At 41.7% G+C, this 25410-nt stretch overlaps 2 protein-coding genes across 2 annotated transcripts in view; one reads left to right on the forward strand and one right to left on the reverse strand.

Annotated features, from left to right (window-relative positions):
• Positions 1–243: 243 nt before the first annotated feature.
• Positions 244–10865, reverse strand: rcbtb2 (regulator of chromosome condensation (RCC1) and BTB (POZ) domain containing protein 2). Its single transcript, XM_062385492.1, has 12 exons — positions 10644–10865; positions 9205–9339; positions 8365–8515; positions 5895–6061; positions 5659–5817; positions 4849–4956; positions 4587–4729; positions 4224–4414; positions 3564–3690; positions 2173–2312; positions 1939–2069; positions 244–1822 (listed from the first exon to the last, which is right to left on the reverse strand). The coding sequence occupies exons 2-12, from the start codon at positions 9328–9330 to the stop codon at positions 1682–1684; spliced, it is 1584 nt and encodes a 527-aa protein (XP_062241476.1). The 5' UTR covers positions 9331–9339; positions 10644–10865; the 3' UTR covers positions 244–1681.
• A 3820-nt stretch (positions 10866–14685) lies between these two features.
• Positions 14686–25410, forward strand: part of fndc3a (fibronectin type III domain containing 3A) — a 45851-nt gene continuing 35126 nt past the window's right edge. Inside the window, exons 1-2 of the mRNA XM_062385496.1 lie at positions 14686–15276; positions 18651–18794. Of these exons, the coding sequence (XP_062241480.1) occupies positions 18684–18794 (111 nt within the window). The 5' untranslated portion in view covers positions 14686–15276; positions 18651–18683. The remainder of the gene's footprint in view (positions 15277–18650; positions 18795–25410) is intronic.

A 25410-nucleotide genomic window follows, 5' to 3' on the forward strand; every position in this document is an offset into this window, starting at 1 on the left:
ACTTTATGAATCAAAGTCTGTTATTTTTAACGAGTTTTAGAAAACCCAGATTTTAAAATCTGACTTTACACTCTGTCTGGATTAGATATGCAATCGATAAAAAGATTTATCACAGTTTGCGTTTTGTTAACAAAATACTCTTCTACCAGGATATATTTTTTCAACCAGTTTAAAGTGTGTAAACATTCACGTCACGTCATGAGGCAATAAACAGACCAATACAAAAATAACACATACATCAAATTATTCAGTTTTTCATTTTATTACCTTTAGACCGTCACAGCTGACAGCAGTGTACAGAATGTTTCATACAAAATGACAGCGTAGGCTTTTTATATATTTTTTTACAAATTATCAAAATATTCCAAATAAAAAATAATAATAGTTTGCTTGTTAGAGAAAAAGTATTTTGTTACTATATTTAGACACATTTAGGAATTTTATATGGAATTATATGGTAACTATATGCCTGGTATATACTGGGCTATATTCAACGCAGTCACAGTTGGCATTTAAAAATAAGCTAATTTCCACAAAGTGCTACCAGGTGACAGATATTAAGAAACCTATCGTAAAAAGAAGCAGAAGTTTGATGCTAACATATTAAATATTTAAAAAAAAGAAAAGAGAACAATGCCAACCAAACTTCCGTAAACAAACCAAATAGCGTAAATCTGTTGCATCTACAGTGGTGCATCATCGACAGGCTACACAATAAAAGCTTGTGTGAGTCAACAGAGTTTCCAGCTGCACACAAAGGGTTAATCTGAAAACAGGTTGACGCGCAGTAGGACGTCCTTATCTCCGGTGAAGTGTAACTGACTACACCTTCCTCTATCAGTCCTCTGACAGTCGACCAGAGCAAACAGTGCAAATGTCAATACATTAATCCAATACATAAACGGTAACGGAAAGTTCGGATGACAAAGGTGAAAAACTACGATACAAAACAAACGTGGCAAAAATGTAACAGTGACTTACACAAGAAATTGGTTTTGTTGATCAGATGCTAATTATAATTTTTCAGGAAAAAAAAACAAGTTGAAGTTTGTAAAATAGAACAGCAGCTTGTTTCCCCCCTCGTTAAAATCTACTCCTCAATCTGGAAAAAAGGCTTCAAAGAAAAGCAGCACAATGTGAAAGGTCAAGTCCTGGCCTACGCGTTTGTTTCCGATCACTTCCTGTCGCTGCTGATCACAAATTGCGTGCACTTAACTACCTATTGATCATTCGCTTTACTTCCTGATGCAGGGCTGTGATCTTCAAAGCAACAAACCTTGGGTGGTTGCAAAGATTGATGCAGTGACTTGACGTGTCCTGTCCGAGCTGCTCACCGATGCACCACATCAGGCTGGTGACAAGTGTGATCAAAACAAATCTGATACTGAATCAGCCGAGCGATTAGTCAATAACACAAAGGTGACAGAAGGACGACCACGCTGTCTGCTCGGGACTGAGGTGAGTATTTACCCAGCGTGCGGCCGCTGTGTGTGGCCGAGGTGAGGCCAGTCACACAGAAGCATCAGCTAGAGGGGGGAAACCTTAAACCCTTTGCCCCTCCAGTGTTTACTCCCCCGGCCACAAGGCTTTGAACCACTGATCGGCCTCCTGTTTACTTTGGTCTAGGGTCGACCCTCTAGACCCGGGTGAGCTTCAACTAGTCACTACAGGGGCAGTCTAGTCAGTTTTTGAAGGCCCCATAGCGGCTGGCTTTGCTAATGAAGTTCTTGAGCAGGTCGTGGTCCATGTCCACAAAGGCCTGGGTCTGCGTGACAGCTGTGAGGTGGTTGACGCAAAACTTGAAGCAGAACTCCTCCAGGTCCTAAAAATGAAGAGGGCCGTCTTGTCAATGCTGAGAGGTATAACCGACTAGCTACTGTGAAGGCAAGGCACCCACCACCATGGTGTCTGACTGTGTGTCAGTGGCTATGAGCTTACCCGCGCCTCATACTTGACAGCAGCAGAGAGCAGGGTGATGGCGTTCTCCTCTGCGATGCCCCTCTTGATGGTTTCCTGGCACAGCCTCTTCAGCCTTGTCTCTCGGTAGAACGTAGCCAAGTCCAGCAGCCCTGTGAAAACAACACGCGACACACAAGTGAGTCTACTCAAGACTTATACACTGACTCCATTCCTGGTGCTCACAGAGCGAGTGTGATGAGCTCGGGCCCTTACCAATAGCATCCTCTGGTGGCAGGTTGATAGTGTCTGTGTAGAGGTACTCCAGAAAGGCTCTGTACACCAGGTAGGAGAACTGGTGGATCTCTATGGAGTCCTCGTCTGTCTCGTTCAGAAGCGAACGGAAATGCTCACACCTACAGCGGGAAGGAAAGCAGACATAATAAAAGGATGCAGACATAAGGATGAGGATGTTTTAAGAGCCTAATTAGTTTATATACTGTTCGGATAGAGTATGACCAAAAGGAAAATAGTCTAAAATGTTTGTTTCTTAAGCTATTTGCAGTCATGAACTCTGGAAAATGTCCCAAAAATCTGGTCCAGACATTTTCTAGTGTTTGTCTTTAACATGTGAAGCAGGCGGCTGCAGATAATCGGGTCAGTGTTGGGGTGAGGGGGGGCTGTAGAGCAGCAGGGGGTAGGCTATAATGTATGAATTCCACAAAGGAAATCATGTTGCGTATTTATGTTTACAGCACTGAAACACCAGCATCAGCCTTTATCACCAAACGGTCTTGAATCTCGTTGTGGGCTCCACTTCTCTATCCTGAGATATTTGTACTGTTTTTGTGATTTCAGACGTCTACTTGCTCAAACTGCTTTGATATTTAAAGTTTTCCTTCTCAGGACATGGTTGAATAAACCATCTCAAACATATCACTTGCATGTGATTTAGCCAGAGCAGGTTGTTTTTTCCCCCCCACTGCTGCATATTCGTGTGATCATGTGCCCCGTGGTTGATGTCGCAGACAGTCTGACTCCTTCCTACTGACAGTGCAAAAGAGCAAGCGACTGGAATGCAGATACTTTGTGTCCAAGTGTGGTTATAAAAAGAAAAATGGGAAACAATAGGTCTGTCTTCGCTTCCCTGTGACATTAACAGGAAAGACGAGGACACAATGTTCAACAGATGGCAACACAGGACAAGTCGGTTTATGGTGTGTATGTACATGTATGGTAAATTCTATAGCAAAATATCATGATTCTTTTGGAGGTCACTCAAGTTTTGAGTGATCAGTGTGTTCTATAAAGAGCAGCTTCACCACTCATGACCTCACTCAACCACTGAAAGTGATAAATACACTCATGTGACCAAAATGGAAAACACAGTCACGCAGAGATGAGCAGCACAACATCACAGACACAGTTTCTAATCCTATACAAGGATCATTATCTGCACCCAGGGTTTTTTGTGTGGTAATTCTGTGTGGAAAAATTCAAAGACCAGAGACACAATAGATTCTCTAAAAGTTCATGTGATTGGATGTATTGTTTCGGGACATTTTGCTAGACCTACATTTTTGAACATTGCGATTTGATCACAATAACCAAAAAGCACCGGTTCAACATTTTCCCTTGTGACTTGACAGGGAGTTTGGTTTCTGTACCTGATTTTCAACAGAGCTTTGTGAACATGGATACACTTCCCATCAACCAAGAACTTCATGTCTGAAATCTCTGGGCTGTCAAACTCCTTCTTCAGAGACTGAGCCACAGTCAGGTAGTCGTCACCATCTGACAAGAACAAAGAAAACAAGTTTTGTTTTGTTTTTTCAAAGAAACCATCGCTTTATTGTGCGTTACGTCTTTTTGCAGACGTGCACTCCTCTGTACAGATATAGCATTGATGCTGAATTGATGAAATGTCAAGACTCTATAGCAGATATTTGTAAAGGAAATTGAAGGCAATCATCAATCTAAATCGCTCCTTCAGTTGAAAAGGTAAAAACTATAGCAGGTAACAGAGTACTGGTGATCTCAGCGGCTTGTTTGATAAACAGATTTTTCTGGAGCATGTAAAAAAAAACAACACCTCAAAGTGGCCTGTACAGTCAAGTCGAGCTGAGATCAATCCCTACCATGTATGATTGTTTGAAGTGGAGAGGAAACATATTTTCCTGTTTAGTTCCAGGAAATTCTAACTATAACATGTGGCCATAAGAGAGGATGATTACCTTTGAACAAACAATGTATAATACATTGTTATATAACAATGTCTGAGTTCTGGGGCTCTTCAGTTTTCCTTTATATTCGTCCTCGACACTTACCTACTGAGAGGAGATGCCACGTGACAGCCGGCGTGGCGAAGCACGCAAACACATCGTCTGTGCCGCTGAAGTGGGTGACGTGGGGACTGGCAACCGCTTGACCTCGACACTGACCCCACATCAGAACCTGCCCACTCTGGGTCTTGGCAGCTGACGTGTGGCTGGTGTGACACGCAGCCACCTCCACCATCCTAGTGACAACGATAGAATTCAAACTCTGAAGTGCTGCTGAGGCTTATCATGCAGACTGCGTGTTGACATATGTCCTGAAGGATGTTGTCATGAAGCTCTTGGTGACGTGTTATGGTGGCAGGAAGGTGGCAGGGCTATTTTTAGGCTGGGGGTTAAAAACAAAACACTTACCTGTCCTTGTCTGTGTTTATTTGCGTGGGAAGAGCTTGGTTACTCTTATTGCCTGTTCCCAACTGCCCGTACGAGTTGGCACCCCAGGCGTAAACCAACCCCTCATCTGTAAGTGCCAATGTATGTGCATATCCACAGGCAACCTGACATAGGGAGAGAGAGAGAAATTACTGTGAATGTTAACTCAGATAAATAGTCAGAAAAATTTAGAGAAAGACTGAAATAGAGAGAATTATTATGAAGCTCTGTTTTTGATTCTCACCTGGACGATGTTGACACCCTGAAGAGCAGCGATCCTGCACGGCGTCTGCTGATTTCCATTGTTGCCCAAACCGAGCTGCCCATTGCAGTTGTAGCCCCAACCATAGATCTACAAACGGGACAAATTCAGATCAATGCACACACTATGTCGAGGCACTGTTACCTCCGCCAAGGAGGTTGTCAACCCTGTCCATTGGTTTGTTTTCAGCAGGATTAAGTGAAAACTACTTAACAGAAACTTGGTGGAAAGATGGGACATGGGTCAAGAAAGAAACCATAATACTTTGGGATAGATCCGAATTAAATCTATTTAGGGGGTTGATATTTATGAGTGTATAATATAGTGCAGCTTGACTAAATGTAATGAGACTGTTGGGCCTTGGTGGAAGTAACAGTTCTAGTTTAGTGCAGAGTTTAAATACATAATTCACATTTTCTCTAAACTTTTCTCCTCACTTTATTTTGGTGGATATATTTAAAAAACGTTTGTCCTGGAATAGTTACTCTGAAAAGTCCCCATTTGCAAGAAACTCATTTCCCTGTAAACTATGACGAACACTGTCTTTATGCATGAATGAGAGCATTAAATCGGATGAGATTAATCCATATCTCTCATAAAACGATGAGCCAGGCCTCTAATGTACAAACTGCTAAGCTCATGATTATCTTATGCTAAGCTGCAATAAACATTTTTATTGGCCAACCACTCAAAAAAATATTTACGATTTGCTGACTGCCACAAAATGGACTTGCTGAGAGAGGTGATTCACTTATTTGTGTTAAACATCTGCAGGCTGATGTGATGCTTTACCTCTCCATTGTCCAGAACGGCCATGGAGCAGAGCTGCCCACAGGCCACGTTAACCACCACTTTGTTCTGCAGGCAGCTGCTGACCCTCCGTGGTGTCGGCTGGTTGGCGGTGGAGCCTGAACCCACTTGGCCCGAGTTGTTGTAACCCCATGCATAGACCTGAACACAGAGATAAATAGTGTCACAGTCCAAAGAAAAACACAGATTAAGCAGAAAGAAAAGTGACGATTAATCACCTCTCCATCAGTTGTTCGGGCAATGGTGTGGTGGGAGCCACAGGCCACCTCTGTGACCCTCTTGCTCAGGAGGTTGGTGGACACCAGGGCAGGGGTCAGTCCATGGTTGGTGGTCCCATTGCCAAGTTGGCTGTAGCCATTGTGGCCCCACGCAAACACCTCTCCATCTACACACCAACCGAAAAAAAAAAAAATAACCACTGTGAGAACATGAACAGATAAGAACCAGTCGACTTCACATAGATTACAGAAAAGCGTCAGTACAACTTTTAGTAGAAATTAGAAGAGATCTAAATATTCTTTAATTGGCATTTATTAAACTAAAATGTATTTGCAGAAGGAAAATAATCAGAACATATTATAACATTATGCCTAATTTGATGTACAACACTGATGAAGAGTTAAGACTAAGGCCCACTTCATAACCCAGGGGCAGGACCTGGAAAAGTAAATAAAACAGGCCCCTAACTGGTTTATCATGGGAATGAATCTGCTCACAGCCGCAGGAAAAGAATCCAGATGGCCACTAATTATGTCGAGCTACCTCCAAACCTTCGATAAGAGGCTTAATGGATGAACAAACCCATAACAAATTCATCCCATCTACGAACACGGTGGATTCTGAAGCTAAAACAAAAGGAACCATGGTGAAGTATCTATGACATCAGGGGAAGGAGTTCACGGGCCATTGAACACTTTAGCGTGTGGCTCTGAATTCCACCAAACTTCCTGTCATTAGGGTTAGACATTAAGTCTGGCCGGTTACAGCTGCCCCCATCATCACTAATCAAAGAGTCCAAGGTGGCAAAGTGCAGGTTTCAGATGATGCACAGAGACACCACTCATGGAAAATGCCGGACGTGTCACCACAAGTTCGGGACACAAGTGGACAGCTCAGTCACACAGTGGCACTGGCAGACAACAGGCTGAGGTTGAAGGGCATTGTCAGGAACAGACAGACAGACAAGGAGTTAGACCCACCCACTTCCAGCAAAAGGGAGAAAGAAGACTGAGAGCAGATGAAAGATCTGATCCAAGCCGAGGCCCGACACCTGGAGGAGGGAGGGTTACAGTAAAAGGCCGGTGGAATGTGGAATGTGGATCACAAGAAATGTGGACCATGTGCGATCAAAGCAAAAGATGACGTGTCCTGAACTTTGGAGACTGGAGCACTTCCTTATCGCTGTCCTGCTTTGATGGATGAGCTAAAGTCTTCCAACACTAGAATGGAATGAGAAGGATTCACCGTGCGAGTCATGTGGAAAGAGAAACACGTTGGCGGACATATCGACAAGGTTCAAGACTGAGCTTTGCCAGGGGGGATACAGATGGCGACACGACAAAGTCCTCAGAGCGCTGGCTGACAACTCGGAGCAGGACAGATGGAAAAGAAAAACATAAGATACGTGAGACCAGTTCCATTCATTCAGTTCTTTAGCTAGAGGAGACCACCAAGGAGACAGAGGATTAAGAAACTTAGGGAAAAACTGCACATTTCTGTGTTAGTTCAAACATACCTAAGGGCTGATACAGCCATATGGTCTGAGGAGGCAAGAGGGAGGGAAAAGGATGCAAAGAGAGGAAGGCCACCAAGTACCAGGAACTGATAGAACAATGCAGTGTATATAAGGGTTGCAGCGCTGGCTATTTCCAGATGAATACATAGGTTTCCACAAGTCTGTGTGGAGGATCCTCACAGCTCTCGGAATAGCATGAAGGGAGAGGAAGAGGGGCGGTGGAAAGAGGCTCTTATTGATCCTGCACAAGAGAAGCCCCATTATCAAAGATACCGAAAGTTAAAGTCTCGTTGACACTCGCCATCAAGTAAATTTAGCAGTACGAATAACAATTTTAATTTAAAAAAAGTAACAGCATATTAGCAATTTGATTTCTGGGAAACAAAAGGCTGTTGTTCATCTATAATATAGTGTATGTGAATAAATATCTTATATAATAGGAAAACACTGATTGAGCCATTAAGGAGTCCAATAAATACATCACATCTACATGTTGATGCAAAACTTTGTTTATATATTATTTAGCTGCACCAGTGCCACTTGACGTGTTAAAGAAGAGTTGAATTGAGGGCAATTGGACTTGGTTGTAGATACTGAAGAAGCTTCTTGATGAGGTGAAACATCTGCAGCCAAGTCTAGTTGCTATCAAATGGCCCTTTCATTCCACATTACAACAGTTAAATTCTAGTGTACAGCCTGAACTTTTATATCTATTTATCAAAATATGTTAATTCAATCATTAAATATTTGAATGTTAACATTTAAACTGTTTATTCAGGTTAAATAAAATAACTCTGACAGTAAAGAAACAGCAAAATAATAAAATCTGACTTGAGACCTCTGCATGTGTCATCTTTGTCTGTCTGTGATCTTATTTCTCTGTGATGCCTTTCCTTTGCGTTCTGAGGAAAATTGCCCTCTGGGACAAATTCAAGTCAACTGAACTGGATTACCTGCAGTAGCGATAGCCACATGTGGTCCCGTTCCATAGCTCAGGGACACAATTTTCTTTCCGCACAAGACATCAATCCTGCGCGGCTCAATAGTGCTTTGAAGATCTCCGAGCCCTAAACAGCCGCTGCAGTTGGTGCCCAGCGCAAAGACCTGCAAATACCAAACAGACGTCACTGCTGAGATGCTTCTGATATTGAGAAATTATACATGAATGTGACATTCAGGTGTTCACTGACACGGACACCCCGGCACAAATATGGTGAGTTGACACATTGGGAGGGGACTAGATAGCAAGGCAAAACTGGTGTGTGAATCAATTACAAATCATTATCAATTAATTGGTCTTGTCATCTTAATGGTCTGTTCAGTCTCTTTAATGTCAGAAAAGAGAGAAACATGTCCATCATACCGTCCCAGTGGCAGTTTGTCATCTTTCCAAATGACAAACTGATAAATGAAAATAATGAGTTCAACCAACATTCATTTCTACACCTCAATCATCTACCGTGAAATATAAACTAATTGGACTAAAGGGAAAAACAAATGAGCAAGGTTGGAAAGATGAGGCACCTTCCCACGGGATAAAAATGGAGCTTGCTCAGGCATTAGGCCTATATGGCTAAAGATAGCCTCATTCTATCTGCTTATCCCTAGGCTTGGAAACCGCATCTAGTATCAGCCGGTGAGAACCAGAGGGAACTGAGGCTATTTCCTGACCACCTGCACGCAGAAAATAATCAAACTGGTATTTTAAAAAAGGGATGTTAAGTCGATTCTTGCTAATTGTCTGAATGTAAACAAAAAGATTAAGGGAACCTGGCTTAAGGTCAGAGTGTTACCTCATCGTTAACGGTGACATAGAGGGCTTCGTTCGCAGCGCTGCCAAAGACACAGGCCTGCCGGATAAGCTTCAGTTCCTCTGGAGGAAGGAGTGCAAACACTGGCCACTTCCCCACGTCCAGCATGCTACTCAGCTGTGAAAGGAAGAGAAAGCAAAGTTCAACAGAGGTTAATATGAGTCATCGAGAGAATTTGATTTAGAAAGTGTAACGTACTGAAGCTAGAAATGTGGAACGTCATAGTGAGAAGATAATAATTAAAATATACTGGAAAAGTTGTGTCGTGGGTTGTCTGCTTAATACTCTGAAGCATTGTACTTTGAGGTATTCTTTGAAAGAATTAGTGATTTATGCTGGAAAGCAAAATGCTGAGTCACAGCCAAGCAGAAATATGCTGAAGTCGTTATGTTAAAAGCTATTCCCACTCCAGTTAATAAATCCTTGACTGCATACAAATCATTCTTCTTCATAATAATACAGTGATTACAATAAAGTCTTGCAAAATCCGACCGAAGGAAGGTCAAAGTAGATTTTAATATAAAAGACAAGAAAGAAATTGGAAATTAAGTGCGGTCGAGTCTGCAGCAACAAATGCTTAATGTCAAAACTAGGTGGGTAAATTATCCACTGCGTTTTCCATATCTCAAAAAGGCACTCAGGGGCACAGACAGCAACTGGGCACAGAGTCCAACTTCACAGACAGATTAAAACATGCACCAGTGTTGACTGGGATAAACCCATTAAACTGTGTTGACAGAGTTCTTTCCTCCACCTTATCTGAAGCCTAATGCAATATTTCTGCCAAGAACAAACTCCTTTTTAATTCATAATCTGGCTGTTACCAGATGTGCATAAAAGTTATTTGAAATAAACTGTCTGTGTTTAATTGAGATGGTGTATCTGTTGGCTCAGGTTCCTTTTTCCAAAGATCAATATATATATGCTCATAAAACCCTACTCGTCTCTTGGAACACAGTTTCCTTCCTGCAGACTCAAGATTGTGAATGGCACTTTAAAATGGAAAAAGCCACAAAAGGGCCAAATCATTTTTAATATCATTATGCAGAAGTTCTCTCAGTGATTCAGAGCATCATAGCAAACGAAGCCCATCGTTTCCTGCTCGGGTTGTGTCCCCGGTTAACCTGTAAACCCTGCAGCGGGTGCACCTCACTGAGCCACTAACACAGAGTTGCACTTATCATTGAGCACACAACACTTCCAATAAGAAGGGCTGCAAACCAACAACAACAAAGATGAGCTAGGCGTGTTGTGCATTGTAGCTCAAACAAGCTAACAGCACCACAAGTGAATGTGGCCGTGACATTAACGATGAGAGCAGTTCAACGCAACAGTGGGAAAAACAACACAACGCTAATTAACGTCAAAGCTAATTAACGTGTTGTTGTTGGTGCTCGCTCGCTTCAAAGTGTTGTCATTACCTTTACAGTTTCCCTTTAGTGAGCGTCTCGTGCGCGGCGTCGCTTCCTGCTCGACAGTGACGCTGACAAGTCGGCCGTCAACATATTTGGCGAATCAAGTTGCTGGTGAAATCATGTCGGTTGTCATAACTTCACGTCAGTGGTTCCTGGTTGCTGCCTGGTGTCGCTAGCTTTAGCATTTAGCCGCTACACCGCCACCGACTGAACAACAACCGCACCTCCTCACTTCCTGTAGCTAGCTGCTGCGTTCACTGAGAGTCGGAGAGCGGAGCTTCTGATTATTATTTCCTATCTGCTTTGATAATTTCAGTATGTCTGGTGTATTCAGAGTGTGCGTGTGTGTAGTCTCGGTATTACTATTACTTATTACTATGGTGACTTGTATTTCTTATGGGGTTAAAAATAAAGGCCAAAATTCATTAAAGATTTTAAAGTGAAGAAATGTATTAGGTTAGGGTTAGGGTGAGGGTGAGGGTTGGAATAAGATTAGGTGTAGGTTAGGGTAAGGATTAGGTTTAGGTTAGGATTTAGTTTAGGTTAAGGTTAAGGATAAAGTTAGGGTTAAGGTTAAGGTTAAGGTTAAGGTTAAGGTTAAAGTTAAAGTTAAAGTTAAAGTTAAAGTTAAGATTAAGGTTAAGGTTAAGGTTAGGTAAAGATGGGTTTAGGTTAGGATTGGATTCAAACTAAGATTAGGTTTACATAAAGTCAAGGTTACGTTTAGTTAAATATTAGGATTACGCTTAAGGTTAGGGTTAAGGGTAAGGCTAGAGTAAGTCTCCAGCAAATCTGTGAAAGTAACAATGTAAAGTCCCCTGAAGTTAGACTGTGAGTGTGTGTGTGTGTGTGTGTGTGTGTGTGCGTGTGCATATTTATTTTTGTAAACTCTTTAGGAGTTTTTCCACTTTCCCACTGACATTCTTAGGACCAGTAGACTTCATAGTTTTCAAAACTCAGTCGTAATGTGGCAAAATGTAATTTCTGAGGTCCTGGTTAAGGTTAGGGGTTAGGCAGGAATTGGTCAGAGGTTAGTGGTTGAGGTTTTGGTCAGGTTGTCCACATTTACTAATGGTCAACGCAAAGTCCTTACAAGCATAGCTGGTCAAACTTGCCTCATCCTCCATGATGCCATCATGGCAAAATCTGGCATATTTGTGCAGACAGAATTAGTCACAGTCGCAAAACTTTACAACTGATGTGACAATAAAGGCCCAAGTCACAGGTGGTGGGTGTGGTCTAATCCATGAGTAATGCACAGATTTAATAATGATAAGAGGAAGAGACGTGCACAAGGCCAGAAACCAGCTATCAATGGTCATAGACATTTATTCACATTATATTTTTAAATGCATTCTATCGAAGAAGAAAGTATTTGACTCACTTTAGTGGCAGAGGCGACGTTGAAGTCCTCAATAGCGTCCAGCAGGGGGGGCAGTGGAGAGATACACACAGGTACATGTGTATTACATATTCATAATATTTTCTAGACAATAATTTTGAAAGCTAATATTTCACTTGGAAAATACCTTCTCACATTTAAAGGCCTGATCTATAATTAACACTTTACATTGATTAAAAAAGCACCTATGCTTCAAAAGCTGCTATATTATCTACATAAAGTGAATTATTACCATGTACATTTAGATTTCTCTCATATAATTTTGACGGTGACAGATATGTAGTCGCAGTCCTACAAGATTCTTGATACCTGGAACATCGTGGGAGTGGTTTTGGATTATTTGTTTCAATTTACATATTAGTTCTAACAGTTATTCTAGTCGAACAGGAAAGACAGTTTAATTAACTGGACTATACAAACAGTGCGCTGTGTGCACAATGTTTTATTTATAAGGAACTTTTCATAGCTTAACAATGAACATTGAACTGCACTTTATGCAATAGAAAAGTGCTGTAGAAATATATTTTTGACAATGACACCCATAAAGTCAAACTATCAAAAATATCCTTGAGACTTGAGACATTTTGGGGATTTAGGATTGTTTCCTTTACTTCAAACATATTTAAGACAATGACAGTGGACTTATTGAGTTTCACTGGATATATAAGCCCACAGCGTCCTTGACCGTTGTGACTCTAACTGTAGACTGGTGAAGAGTCGGGAACTTAGCGGGACTGAACCTCCCGACATAGCCTAAACCAACTAAATGTATGGCGCATCAGGTCCACACTTCTTTTATTAAGCAAGTAGGCATATGGAAAGTATCACTTCGGCTCCACACAAGGTCTGTGCTCAGATTGGAGGACACCACGTTCCAGCAGGAAACGCTTCAACCTTCCCACTTTCAGATATTTCCCTGCGTGGCTGATTGCTGCTGCCACATTGGTTGGTAACGTTGAGGCCTCCTCTGTGGCAATAACAAGGTCGAATATGATCCTTCTGACATCCCTTGTGACGGTGATACGTGCTAACACTGTACCATATTCATAATTCAACAACCAGTCTGAAGGTTGTTCAGAGCGGCCTGCTGGTCATGCACAAAAGCAGTCAAGTATGAAAAACGATGCCATATATGAGGAGCTCCTTGGATACATTGAATATAAAATAATCCCAGTGAGGTTTTCACTACTGTGTTTCATTTAAATTGCAGGAATTGTTGTTTTCTTTACTCCAATGAGCCCTTTAAATTTATATATTTGTCACTAAATCCCACACACTGAACCTTTAAGAAGACACATACGCTTAAAATAATGCCCAACCTACTTATTTACAAAACTATGAAAGAAGCTGCTAATGAGATTTCAACAATAGTTGAGATTAAGCGTCACAACGGAAGTGGTAATCTGCATATTTCAAAATAACAGTCGGTACTTCAATGCTTGTGAGAATTTCCTATGACCCTGTTCATAATATAGAGTAACAATGAAGTTAGACTTTGTGTGTGTGTGTGTGTGTGTGTGCATGTGCATGTGCGTATTTATTTTTGTGAACTCTTTAGGACTTTTTCCACTATCACACTGTACTTGTTAGGCCCAGTAGACGTAATAGTTTCCAAAACTCAGTCGTAATGTGGCAAAATGTAATTGCTGACGTCCTGGTCAAGGTTAGGGGTTAGGCATGAATTGGTCAGAGGTTAATTGTTTACCCTCATCATTGCAGCTAAAACCTTTATCCAGATGTTTTCCTCTACACTTGACATCTATTGCACTTTTGTCCGTCCTGGGAGAGGGATCCCTCACATGTGGCTCTCTCTGAGGTTTTTTTAAGTATCTTTACCCTGTTGAGATGGTTTTTAGCAGTTTTTCCTTACTCTTGTTGAGGGTTAAGGGAAGAGGATGTCACACCATGTTAAAGTCCTATGAGACTAATTGTGATTTGTGAATATGGGATATACAAATAAAATTTGATTGATTGATTAATTGGTTAAGGTTAGGGTCAGGTTGTCCACATTTATTAATGGTAAACGCAAAGTCCTTACAAGCATAGATTTGCAAACTTGCCTCATAGATAGATAGATAGATTACTTTATTCATCCCCGAAGGGAAATTAAGTCGTCATAGCAGCCGGTACATTTGAATACAATAAAATACAATACAATACAATACAATACAATACAATACAATAAAATAAAATAAAATAAAATAAAATAAAATAAAATAAAATAAAATAAAATATAAAATATTGCGGTAAAAACAATAAAAACAGAAACACAAGATAAATGGGTAGATAAGGTGCAGTGGCAGATGATGGTAAGTACTGATGATATGATGGTAATGTTATCATCCTCCATTTCCTATGACCCTGTTCATAACACAGCGTGACAGCATTCCACTACTACACAGGCAGCGAGTCAACCGTGTGTCAGTGAATTTAAATCCATGCAGATCGACACTGACAGTGAAATGTCACAGTTAAAGCTAAATCAAAAGGTGATTTTATTTTTCTGGCCCCACAACACAGTGCACGTATTCCTCCGTGACTGACTCGTCCCACGAACCAACCACAGACACGTCAACCTTAAACCTCTTCTTCAAAGGGGATGAACACGCAGGAAGTTTCACTCTTAACCAACCGGATGTCGGTCACGTCCCCGCGATATTTACCGAAACTGAACCCAGCTGCGACCCACACGTTTCTCTGCACTTTATCGCGGAATTTGGGACTCGTCATGATCTGCCGTGACGCGCATGCGCACACGGCCCTGTGAGCGATGGCGAAATTCCTGCCTTTTCTGCGCGGAGCAGGGTTGGATGGAAAGTTATCTCGATAAAAAGTGGCGATCGGGAGAAAGACATCGACACTTCGCACCGTCGCGCACGCTCGCCAGCTCTTCCTAGTTGTTGTGGGTGCAGCCGACCGGAGCACGCGATCGTCGTTCGTATTCACGAGGAAGAAGAGCGCGTCTTCATCTTGCTAACTATAAGCTGGGTAGCATTAGAGGAGGAGGTGGTGGAGGAGGGGGGGCTAGCGCTAGCATGTCACATCCCTGCCTGGTCGTGTGTTTATCTAGGTAGCCAGCTAGCTCTCCGTCTCAGGTGTTGCAGACAGTAGCCGGTCACCGGAGCTCGCTGACGTGAAGACATTTTCTTTTTTTGGGAGGGCGAAGGGAGAGGAATCATCCCCCGTGCATCGGCGTGTGTGTCCGGGACTCCTGCCGCTGCTGTGTCGACTGACAGAGTGAGTAACGTTAGCCGCTGGTTATAATAAAGTCTCCGGTGCTGCAGACTGTGTGCGCGACGTGTTCACCGGGTTTCTAGAGGGGGGGAGCACACGACAAATGTTGTGGTCATTTGTTCACCAGCCGTCAGTGTTGTTACGTTTTTTATTCCGCAGTTAGATAAGAACCGAGAGCTTTTACATAACCCGGAGCAAACACACACACAGACACACACACCTGTAGCTAGAGTAAATAGTTGTCTTGGCTGCGATCCGGCTAACCTGATTAGCATTAATATGGCAAACAGGGAACTGCACCATAACATGGAATTATACTTAATAGTGAGACATGTTAAACATACGTGTCAGTCCTGCTAACAGTTATGCTAAGTAGCAGGGCTAGCTAAGTGGCTAACAACAAGTGTTAGCATATGGGAAATAAGGACCACTTAATCTGCACATTGGCTTTTATTCTTATATTCAATAATGGGACATGTTAAACATACGTGTCAGTCCTGCTAACAGTTATGCTAAGTAGCAGGGCTAGCTAAGTGGCTAACAACAAGTGTTAGCATATCTATGGCAAATAAGGACCACTTAATCTGCACATTGGCTTTTATTCTTATATTCAATAATGAGACATGGGTATCACAAGTGTCTATCCTGCTAACAGTAATGCTAAGTTACAGGGCTAGCTAAGTGTCTAACAAGTGTTGGCATATATGTGGCAAATAAGGAACTCTTAATCTGCACATTAGCTTTTATTCTTTTATTCAATAATGAGACATTTTAAACATACGTGTCAGTCCTGCTAACAGTAATGCTAAGTAGCAGGGCCAGCTAAGTGGCTAACAACAAGTGCAAGCATGTATATGGCAAATAAGGAACTCTTAATCACAACACTGACTTTTATTCTTGTCTTCAATAATGTGACGTGTTGAACACAAGTGTCAGCCCTGCTAACAGTAATGCTAAGTCAACATCAATGCCAAGTCACGTACATGCACTGAATGGAAAGCCAGCTGTTCAACTGGACACTGATGAGTGGAAAAACATGTCTCCAGGTGTTTCAGTTTAACGTCCCCGTTCAAGTGTTGTTGGGAAATAAGATTAATCGGTATTCACTGACAACCAAACATTTCACTCTCAAGTTTATTGCCAAGCAGGTTTTCACACAGTGTTTTTCTTTATACACTTTAGTTCATGTTAGTTCCTCATCCATTCTTCGGTCTTATGAGGATTAAGCAGAAGACGCAGTGGCCCGTGATACTAACCTTTCAGGGTGTTTTCCCTGGTCTCACCAAAACTGCAACCGAGAAACGGCTGCTCTCTTGGCCACAGTCAAATACAGAACGAAATTGGACACTGCCACTTATTCTATAAAGAAGATATTTAACATCAACTTTATTTTTGTAGAGGAGGCGTAGGATTACATGTCATATTTTATTGTAGGTAACCTGGCAATCATGCAGATCCACTGACAACCTCCAAGCATTCAATAACAGGAGTATAAGTTACCCATTCTCCCCAATCAAATAATACCATAGCTGAAATGAAAGAATAATCTTAATTTCTTATGGGATAATACCACTCTAAAGTAGGTTTTCTTTACTGTGTCAAAGGTGGTTGCTCGGGGGACAATTGTAAGAGTATATTATAGGGTGGGTCACTAATCACAGGAGGTTGGGTCACTAATCACAGGAGGTTCTCTTCCAACAATCTGCTCCCTCCCTGACCCCATGGAGCTGTTTTGGAAGTTTGTCCAGAGTAAACAACCTTAAGATGTAACATGGATCGGTTTATAATAGGCTGTGAGTGCTAAACAAACTTATTGCAGTGTGCCGGAGGCCGAATGGCTGCGGAAGAATCCTGCCATCATCTGAAGCCTGCTGGTAATACTGGGCTAATCCCATTGCAGTCCTCCGCCGCAGCAATAGTTCCTCAAATCCAGTTCATTGACCAACGCACTGTAAACTGACTTTGTTGTATAAGCTCAAGCAGGGGAGGGGCTAAAGCCAACAGATAAGCCAGATCACTGTCTTTCGACGGGCGCATGCGTGAGATTGTAATTAGGTTCAAGGACACATGTTACATTTCCCTCACGCTGTTCTGTTGTTTTCTGGCAGAATTGTTGTTTACCGTGTGATCAAGCTTCAAATTTTTATCACAAGTGGTCTGCCCTCATTGTGGCCCTGTGTCTAACTGCATGGTAGTGTCTTAAAAGGCACCCTATCTATCCTCTCTCCATACTCTGAAAGAGTTTGACTTGACATGAGCTTATGTATAATCCCTCTTGGTCTGCATTTGTTGATTGCTTGAATTCAATACACCTAATAAACCACAATGCTCAGCAGGATGTGAGTACACTGTTTGAGAATATCTCTGTGATTTATTGTTGTTAATATAGTATCTTGTTTTACATGACCCTTGAGAGGAGACATCTTCTGATATTTATTGATAAACTCTTCCTGACTGTGGCTCATGTGTTGCCATTTTATTTTATGGTTCTATATCGACTGTACAAGCTCCATGCAAACAAAGCATGCAACATGTACTGTTGACAAGACATTACAGGAGTGATGGACAACACAGACTATCACAAGGAGCACAGATGAGTTTCCAATCACTTATACCCTCCCTGTGGTCTGTGATCAGGCCTCTTTAGTTGAGATGGATCAGATGGTCTAACCTGGCTGCCACCAGTAAATAGCTTTCAGAGTTAGCAACTGGGCTCCTTTGCCACAAAATGATCAGCAGCGGAAAAAGCAATTGATGTGTTTGAAGATTAATTTGGATGTGAATCAAATTCCCACTCAGTGTGATTCAGCTTGTTACTATCTCCTTACTGGAAACAACAGCACAGTTAGAGACTATCTGCCTCATGCCTGATAGCAGATGTGTTCATCCTGTTTCCCAAACAGTCATATCCTAAAACTATTAGAGTCTTATTGAATTCAGGATGTTTCACTTGGTTTTAATATTAATAGAGAACTGCTTGCAGGCAGCAGGTTAAAAAAAAAAATGATATTTTCTAGTGAGAAATGTAATATAATAATTTTGCATTAGGCAATCGCAATATCTACAGCCATCCCTTGAATCTATCCATCAAGCTCAAGACATTGTCATGTAATTTCTAAGACTAAATATCCCACTAGTGACATATCTTTTACAGCTATTGTGTGTCTGCTAGCAAGCAGTTAAGTGGGACTCTGGCGGTTGACCGGGACGTTAAATATAATCACCATAAACACAAAAAACATGCAAGTATCTTAAGCTTAACATAAAAATCCCATTGGCATTTGTCAAAGGAACCAGTGTGCTGCTTACTTCCGGATTGGCGTTCAAAGTGCGTCATCCCTGCAGCACTCTATTGATTGCTGTGTCTTTTGTTGCAGGAGAACCTCTTCAGTAGTGTGAATGAGGGAGACATGGCAGACCACACCCCACCTCTGGAGTCCGGCCAGCTTCTCAGCACTGAACTCCCAATGCTTCCTTCACCACCACCCCCAGCCATGGTCAACGGGGATGGCCCCCAGCAGGTACACTCATAACCTCTCCACCCTCACGTCTCTCTCTGCTATTAGTCACACTCACTGCATAAAGGTCTGTTTTACCCAACTGGACTTCATAATCACAGTTGAGTGTTGCCTCTCTTATGTAATCAGGGAATGGCATCAAGTGTGCTGTTGTCAAACTGTTTGTGTAGCTGAGTCTACCATCTTGAAAACAAAGTCATGATGGTGTGTGTCAGCTTTTTTGTGAGAAAATGTCAAATATTTGTACAAGTGTGTGAAAAGTGATTGCTTTGCAAAGACAGAGATTTTGATGCACAGCACTTGTGCTATTACTCAAGAAGTAACTGTAAAACTAAAGTCAGTGACATAGTATATGGTTGTAGCAGCAGGGAAACACTAAGTGATATTCGGCCTGTTATGTGGAGCTAGGGTTATGTGTTATCAGGCAATAATAAATCCAAAAGGTGACTGCAACCCTGCATGCAGTGTGGCATTAAAAGAACAAATTAACAAGCATGAGTTCCTGAGCTGAGGAGTCTTGACTACAAAAGCCTGCAATACAGTGTGAATTTTACCTTTTATATTAACTAATTTGTTGTATATTTACCTCTTGCCTTGCTAAAAGTCCAAAAAGATTACACCAAACTCATCTTATTTAATGTCATAGTTGAAAAACTGTTCTCTGCTACATTTTTTAGTGATGGCAGCGTGTAGTATCTACCGCTTGTGAAACCTAAAAGCATTTGGTGGCTTGTTGATAGACGAGACAAGTAGTTATGGTTCTTACTCAGTCAAGTAGTGAAACAACCCAAAATGGATTTGCTGTCCTAACTTCAGTTTCTCATGTAACATATTTCCCAGGCAACAGGTGCTTGATGGTTATGAACCACAAGCCTCTCAGTTTTGATAGCAGCCTCTGCTGAATGGGTACAGAATATGGAGTGATTCCAGCGATATAGTTAAGCGTCTCTTAACTATATCTGAGTGAGATTGAGTGGCCCTGACAAGCCTGGGTGATTTCCCTGTCATTTTGATGGTTATCAGTTCGATTTGCCTAAATTCCCGTGACTTCCTGGGGGATAGCTTGAACCCACAGTGATATCTTTTCCGTCATTTCCTCAGCCATGTGCCGTTTGTCCAGATAAGACCAGCTAATATTAGCACTGCCCTATAACAGGCCTTTCCAACCGTCATTTTTCCGCAGTGGAAAATCCCACACCTGAATCAGGCTTTGTTCACGTAGAGATCAAATATTCCTGGCTGTGTTGTTGTGTGAGGGTGTTGTTCTCATGGAATTCTGTTACCTTGCCACGTCCCACAAAGGTTACCTGATTTTCCGAACATGTCCTGTGTCTGTGTTTACGCTGTTTTGTGAGAGCTAGAGGAATAAAATGCTGCTGTTGCTTCCTGGCTGACATCATTACCACCCTGCTGCTCAGACCAATTTGCAACACTGCATGTTCATGATCACTGAAACACACTGAAATGTGTTCCCATGAAGAAGAAAAACAAGTATCAGATAACACAGCAGTATCTATGTTTTATCATTTTTTTTGAGCTACTGCATGATGATTTTGTTTTTGCAGTCAGGGTGTTTGTGTCTCGGTCTTAGACGTATGAATACTCTCATGCAAAGTCTTCAGCTGGATACAAAAACACTGTATTTTTACTGAGCTGAGATTTGATATCTATTGATTTAAATTGAATGTACAAGGCTTGAATCTCAGTAGCTAGCTATTGATTTAAGGATTAGAGATTTACCGATACTGAAAATGCTGGGTTGGGCATCAGTGAGTACACAATCCTATGTACTGCATGCAAGACTCCAGTATTGAGGGATAACACTAGTGTTGCCAATTTTACAAATGATTTTGTGTTCTTTTACACTTCTGGTTGTCAAATTATATGATAAAATAGGTTGTATAGCATACATTCTTTCAATTATGGCTTCAATACTTCCATGCAAAGTTAGAAGCGTACAGCTGTTAACATCCGTTACATAAGGTTTTCTTTTTAAATGCACTACTTTCAGATAGATGCTTGGTATCAGTATGCAAAGTTCAGGTTTCTGAATCAGTACCTTGAAGGGAAAATGGTATCAGAACATCTCTAGTAAGGATTCCAGTCAATAGGCAGTGCCTATTCTGCTTTTGTTTCAAAGAATTACTGTCAGTACTAGATGTTATGCATTGTGGTTTCAGGGACATTATAATCCATCTATGATTTTAAACAATGCTGTGTTGGTGCATGTTCTGAGAAAAACATGGTTTCTTGCTTCTTTTATTACCTTTTGAGAAGAAGAGATTGAGTATTTGATTGCCAGGGTTTGCAAGGTTAAGACTGATGTCTCCTGTTTGGTATTCATTAATTTTTTAGTAGAGGTGTGGTGGCTCATAAACAAGCGCATATACCAGAGTCTGGGGAGCACAGAGACTAGGACTGTTATTTGTCCTAAGTAGGTTTCTGACATCTGTATTGATTGATCTTTGGTTCTGAAATGAATATTAACCTTTTGATATCTGTTAATCTTTAAGCTGTATTGGTTTGCTTATTGGAAGGTTTTAGTACCTCTTAATCGTTTCAGTCTGACTCATGATCACCTTTGATACAGATGCTTGATGCACATCTTTTTTCGCATTCGTGGTTTAAGCATTTCTTCGACTAAGATGTAGCTTGTGTGTGCTGTGTGTCTGAGGAGGTGTGTAAATATCATGACAGCTGCAGAGTGAGGAGCAGGAACCACTGGAGGGGTCTGCGTGGGCCCTGACAGAGCGAGGCGGGGCTGCAGTGACAGTGAAGAGGATTCACAGCGATGTCTGACCCCTCTGATTTTGACCTTTTTAGGTGGAGAAGCTACAAGGACACCTCATTCTTTGTTCTCTGTTTCTCTATCCCAGTCTCGGCTTGGTATTAACGCTCTGTTGGACCAATTATTCTGAGTCACAGAGGAAGCTGTTGTCTTGCGGTCATTACCTGAGATGATTCCTTTTTAGAGATGACTTTGGGTACAGTATGATTCACTGCTTCCATCCATTTAAGCCCCTCTCATCCCGAAGTTCTTCCGGCTCTTGCCATTTGGTTTTGAAGCTAAATTGGTAACAGATGAATCAGTCTGTTTCTGTCAATGTTTAAGCCTAGCTAATGGCTTATGTACTTAGCTGTTGTCTGTGCTGATGGTTATGTATATATTCTTCCATTTAGTTCATTACTGCTTTTCATTAGACCTATCATTTAATGTTCCTGTGCTCTTTGTGCTTGTGTTTTTATGTTCCACTGCTTTGAGGGTTTGAGTCTGTGTCTGTAACCTGACAGCATGTAAGTGATAAAAACACTTTGGAGAAAAAAAATATTCGATAAGCCTCTAGTATAAATGGTCAATTGGAAAGCACTGCCCCTTGGTACAGACTTGCAGCTTAGCAGTTTCAGTAAGAAACATTTTACTAGTAAACATCAAGGCTTATGGGGAAATATGTGTTATGCAAATATAAAAAATTAACAAAGTACTTCTTTATTCTGACATGTTGTTATTCATGCCAGATTCAAAGTCTTTTGTGGGATAGGCTGAGATTTATAGATCTGATGTTTACTCCGGTCGTGTGTGAGAACACCCGGCAATGAATAGTAACAACATGAATTGAACAGGGAGCACACAGCCATGAGTGTGTGGTCTGCTTGTGGCTTCGTGCCATGCGTGGGCTAATGTTACTGGTGGATAGTGAGACCTCACTCCCGACTCAGCCGTCTTTCGTGCTGGCCTTGTAAGCTATAGCCAGACACAGGAGACAGGGCCCTGGAACCGTGCCCCTTATAAGTTGCCAGAGGGCCTGAGATGTTGTGACAAAAATGCAGCCCACTCATTTTCTCTCCTCGTCAGCCACTGATTCATCTGTGAAGATGGGGGTGAGCCCACTATTTGTCAGCTATTGTGAGGAGGTGGACAGAGCGTGACTCAGCAGTGTTTAGGACACTTTCTTCTAAGCCAGTGAGACAAACCATACAAATTTACAGAATAGATACAAGTGCTGTCCGAGTAAATCAGTCTATCGATCTGAGAACCACTCAGTTACCATTCATTTCTGACTGAATGGTCTATTGAAACAGACAATCTGCTTTCAGACATGGACTGAATTCCGGACTTTCTCCTGAAATGTTCTCAAGAGACTGTTTGTGAGAACACAGAAGTCCTGACCCACATTTTTCCAGAGTTAATCTCTGAAAACAGCTTTACAGAAACCAGTATTGCAGGTGATCAACATATTCTGCTGAAAGCTAAAAATCATCAAATATAAACATTTGTCCAAGTGTGTATATTTAAACACGATATCCAAGAGGAGCACATAAGACATCATTACTAAAAATGACTAAAATGCAAGACTACCTGGTCTTTGCCCCGAGCATATTGACTAACCAAACAAGAACCTTCGCCAGGAAGCTGACCTGGAACCCAAGGACAACTCTTAACACGAGTACAAAGTGTCCTCACTTTGATGAGAGATCGCCCTGGAACAGTTACACCAAGTGCAGCACTTCACAAGTCTGGTCTCTGCGGTAGAGGAGCCAGATGGAAGGTGCTCCTGAAGAGAAGAAAAGCACATGACAGCATGTCCGGAGGTTGCAGGAATTCATGTGAAGTTTGCCAAAGGCCTGAGGCGAAGGATACTGTGGTAGATCAACTGTAGTGGAGAGCTCTGTATCAGGACCACCTCAGTGCACCAGCTCCTCCGTGAAGCCTGGCGATGTTAGCATCAGACGAAAGGAATCAAAGTCCACAGAGAAGAAAGAAATAAGGATTGAGTAAAATCGTTATTTATTTGGATGCTGACTGCCATTAAGCAGGACAGTAATCCAAACCGTGCTCCCAGACTCTGAGTATGTGCTTAGATAACATTTTGTGGTTGCTCGGATAAATACAAATAACAGATTATCTCCTCTGTGAATTAATATTTCTAAAAAGATAATTAATATTTACATGGAAGTCTCTGCCTGTTTCTGTCCTGCTATCCCATCATGCAATATTTCCAAGAGAATCTGGTGGGTAGAGGATCATCAAATTGCCTCGAATTATAATTGAACAGTTAAGCATATGCCATCAGCTGTGGGGAGACTGCTCTAGTGCCTGGCTACAGTGGCAGGATTTTCTCCGTCATTTGCCTCCAGTTTCCTGTCCATGCAGCTGCTGTACCACATCAACGCACAGTAAACAATTAAGAGGAACAAATGGTGAGAAACCTGAACTCTGAGTCACCATTGGCCAAGAAATGTCAGAGCTAACAGCCATGAACACACAGAGTGGTCCCATTCTCCTGGGTAATAAAGCACAGCAGTGGCCACCTGTGTGACAGTGTGTACTAATTGATCTGCAATCTCTTTGCACATGGCTCCCGCAAGGACATAAATCTTTACAGTGGTGGGAACAAGGTATATAAACATCCCCTCCTATAAATTTGTAGACAAGCAGGTGAAGTTCGTTGTTCTTGTTCACTAAATGCACGAATACCTCCTTCCGATGCTCTGCTTAAAAGTTCGTCTTTGCTGAGAATGTGACCAGGAAAACATCGCACATTGCAGTGCTTAGTCATCTGTGTGAAAAGTAACCTTTGCAGTATCTTGGCCATGTTTCCAAGTCTTTCCAGTGCTGCGGCACTTGGCAAAAACAACAGTCCAACCTGGTTCAGCTTTTGCTGCAACGCAGTGTGATGTCATGTGTACAGGTACCGTGTTGGCCAATCGCTCGTATGCGAGTGGCGAGCAAGCCTGTTCCTCCAACTGGACTCGGCGGTCGCTATTTCACTGTCACCGGTGCATGAAACAACACACTCCCACCAACGCAGGCCCTTGAACTGTTTTAGCACTGAGCAAGTGTCTGTCTGAAAATGTGGCGTAAGGTTAATAACTGTGATTGACAGTTGCCTCAGGCAAGTGGAGTTATCAGAAGAGGAACCTGACTAATCTCAAAATTTGCTTATTTTTCATTGTGGCACATTTCCCTGGCAATTATGTTTTTCTCTCTGTCTATTCAATATGTTTTGTAACATTTTGAGTCAATTCTTACTAAAGATAAACAGGGAAGACAGTGTTACCAGTAAAAATCAGAACATTTTGGCCAAGAACCCCATTTCAGTACCAGACTGTTTATGCAAATTGTTCTTAAAAATACCAGCCTCCATTGTTGCAGTAAGTATGAGGAGAAATGAGAGCAAGTAATTAGAAAAAGGTGCTTTCTCTTCCAAAGCCACAGCAGGGGGGTTGCTTGTTTTGTGTATTTTTGTGGGTTTTGTATATTTTAGTGGGGTTTGTTGTTCATTTGCTGAATGTTATCTGAACTGTCTGTCACTATCGACTTTGACAGCCCCTCTCCAATTTCGTTTTGGACACACTGAAATTTGACCACAGGTATTGGCAATATTATTTTAGATATAGGAGCTTTAATCTATAGTTGTTTAAAAAATCCTTAATTCACGAGTCCAACATAATCAAAACAATTGATTGTTGATTTGATCAGTGTAAAATGTATTGTAACATTAACTTTGCATTTTTATAAATACAGTTCACTTCAGAAACCTCCAGTATTTTGGCACCTGATCTTTCCAACTACCCGCCATATTCATCAGAATCCTTAAATTCAGCTTCAATCATTTTA

This window comes from Platichthys flesus, chromosome 4 (assembly GCF_949316205.1).
Source record: "Platichthys flesus chromosome 4, fPlaFle2.1, whole genome shotgun sequence".
NCBI lineage: Eukaryota > Metazoa > Chordata > Actinopteri > Pleuronectiformes > Pleuronectidae > Platichthys > Platichthys flesus.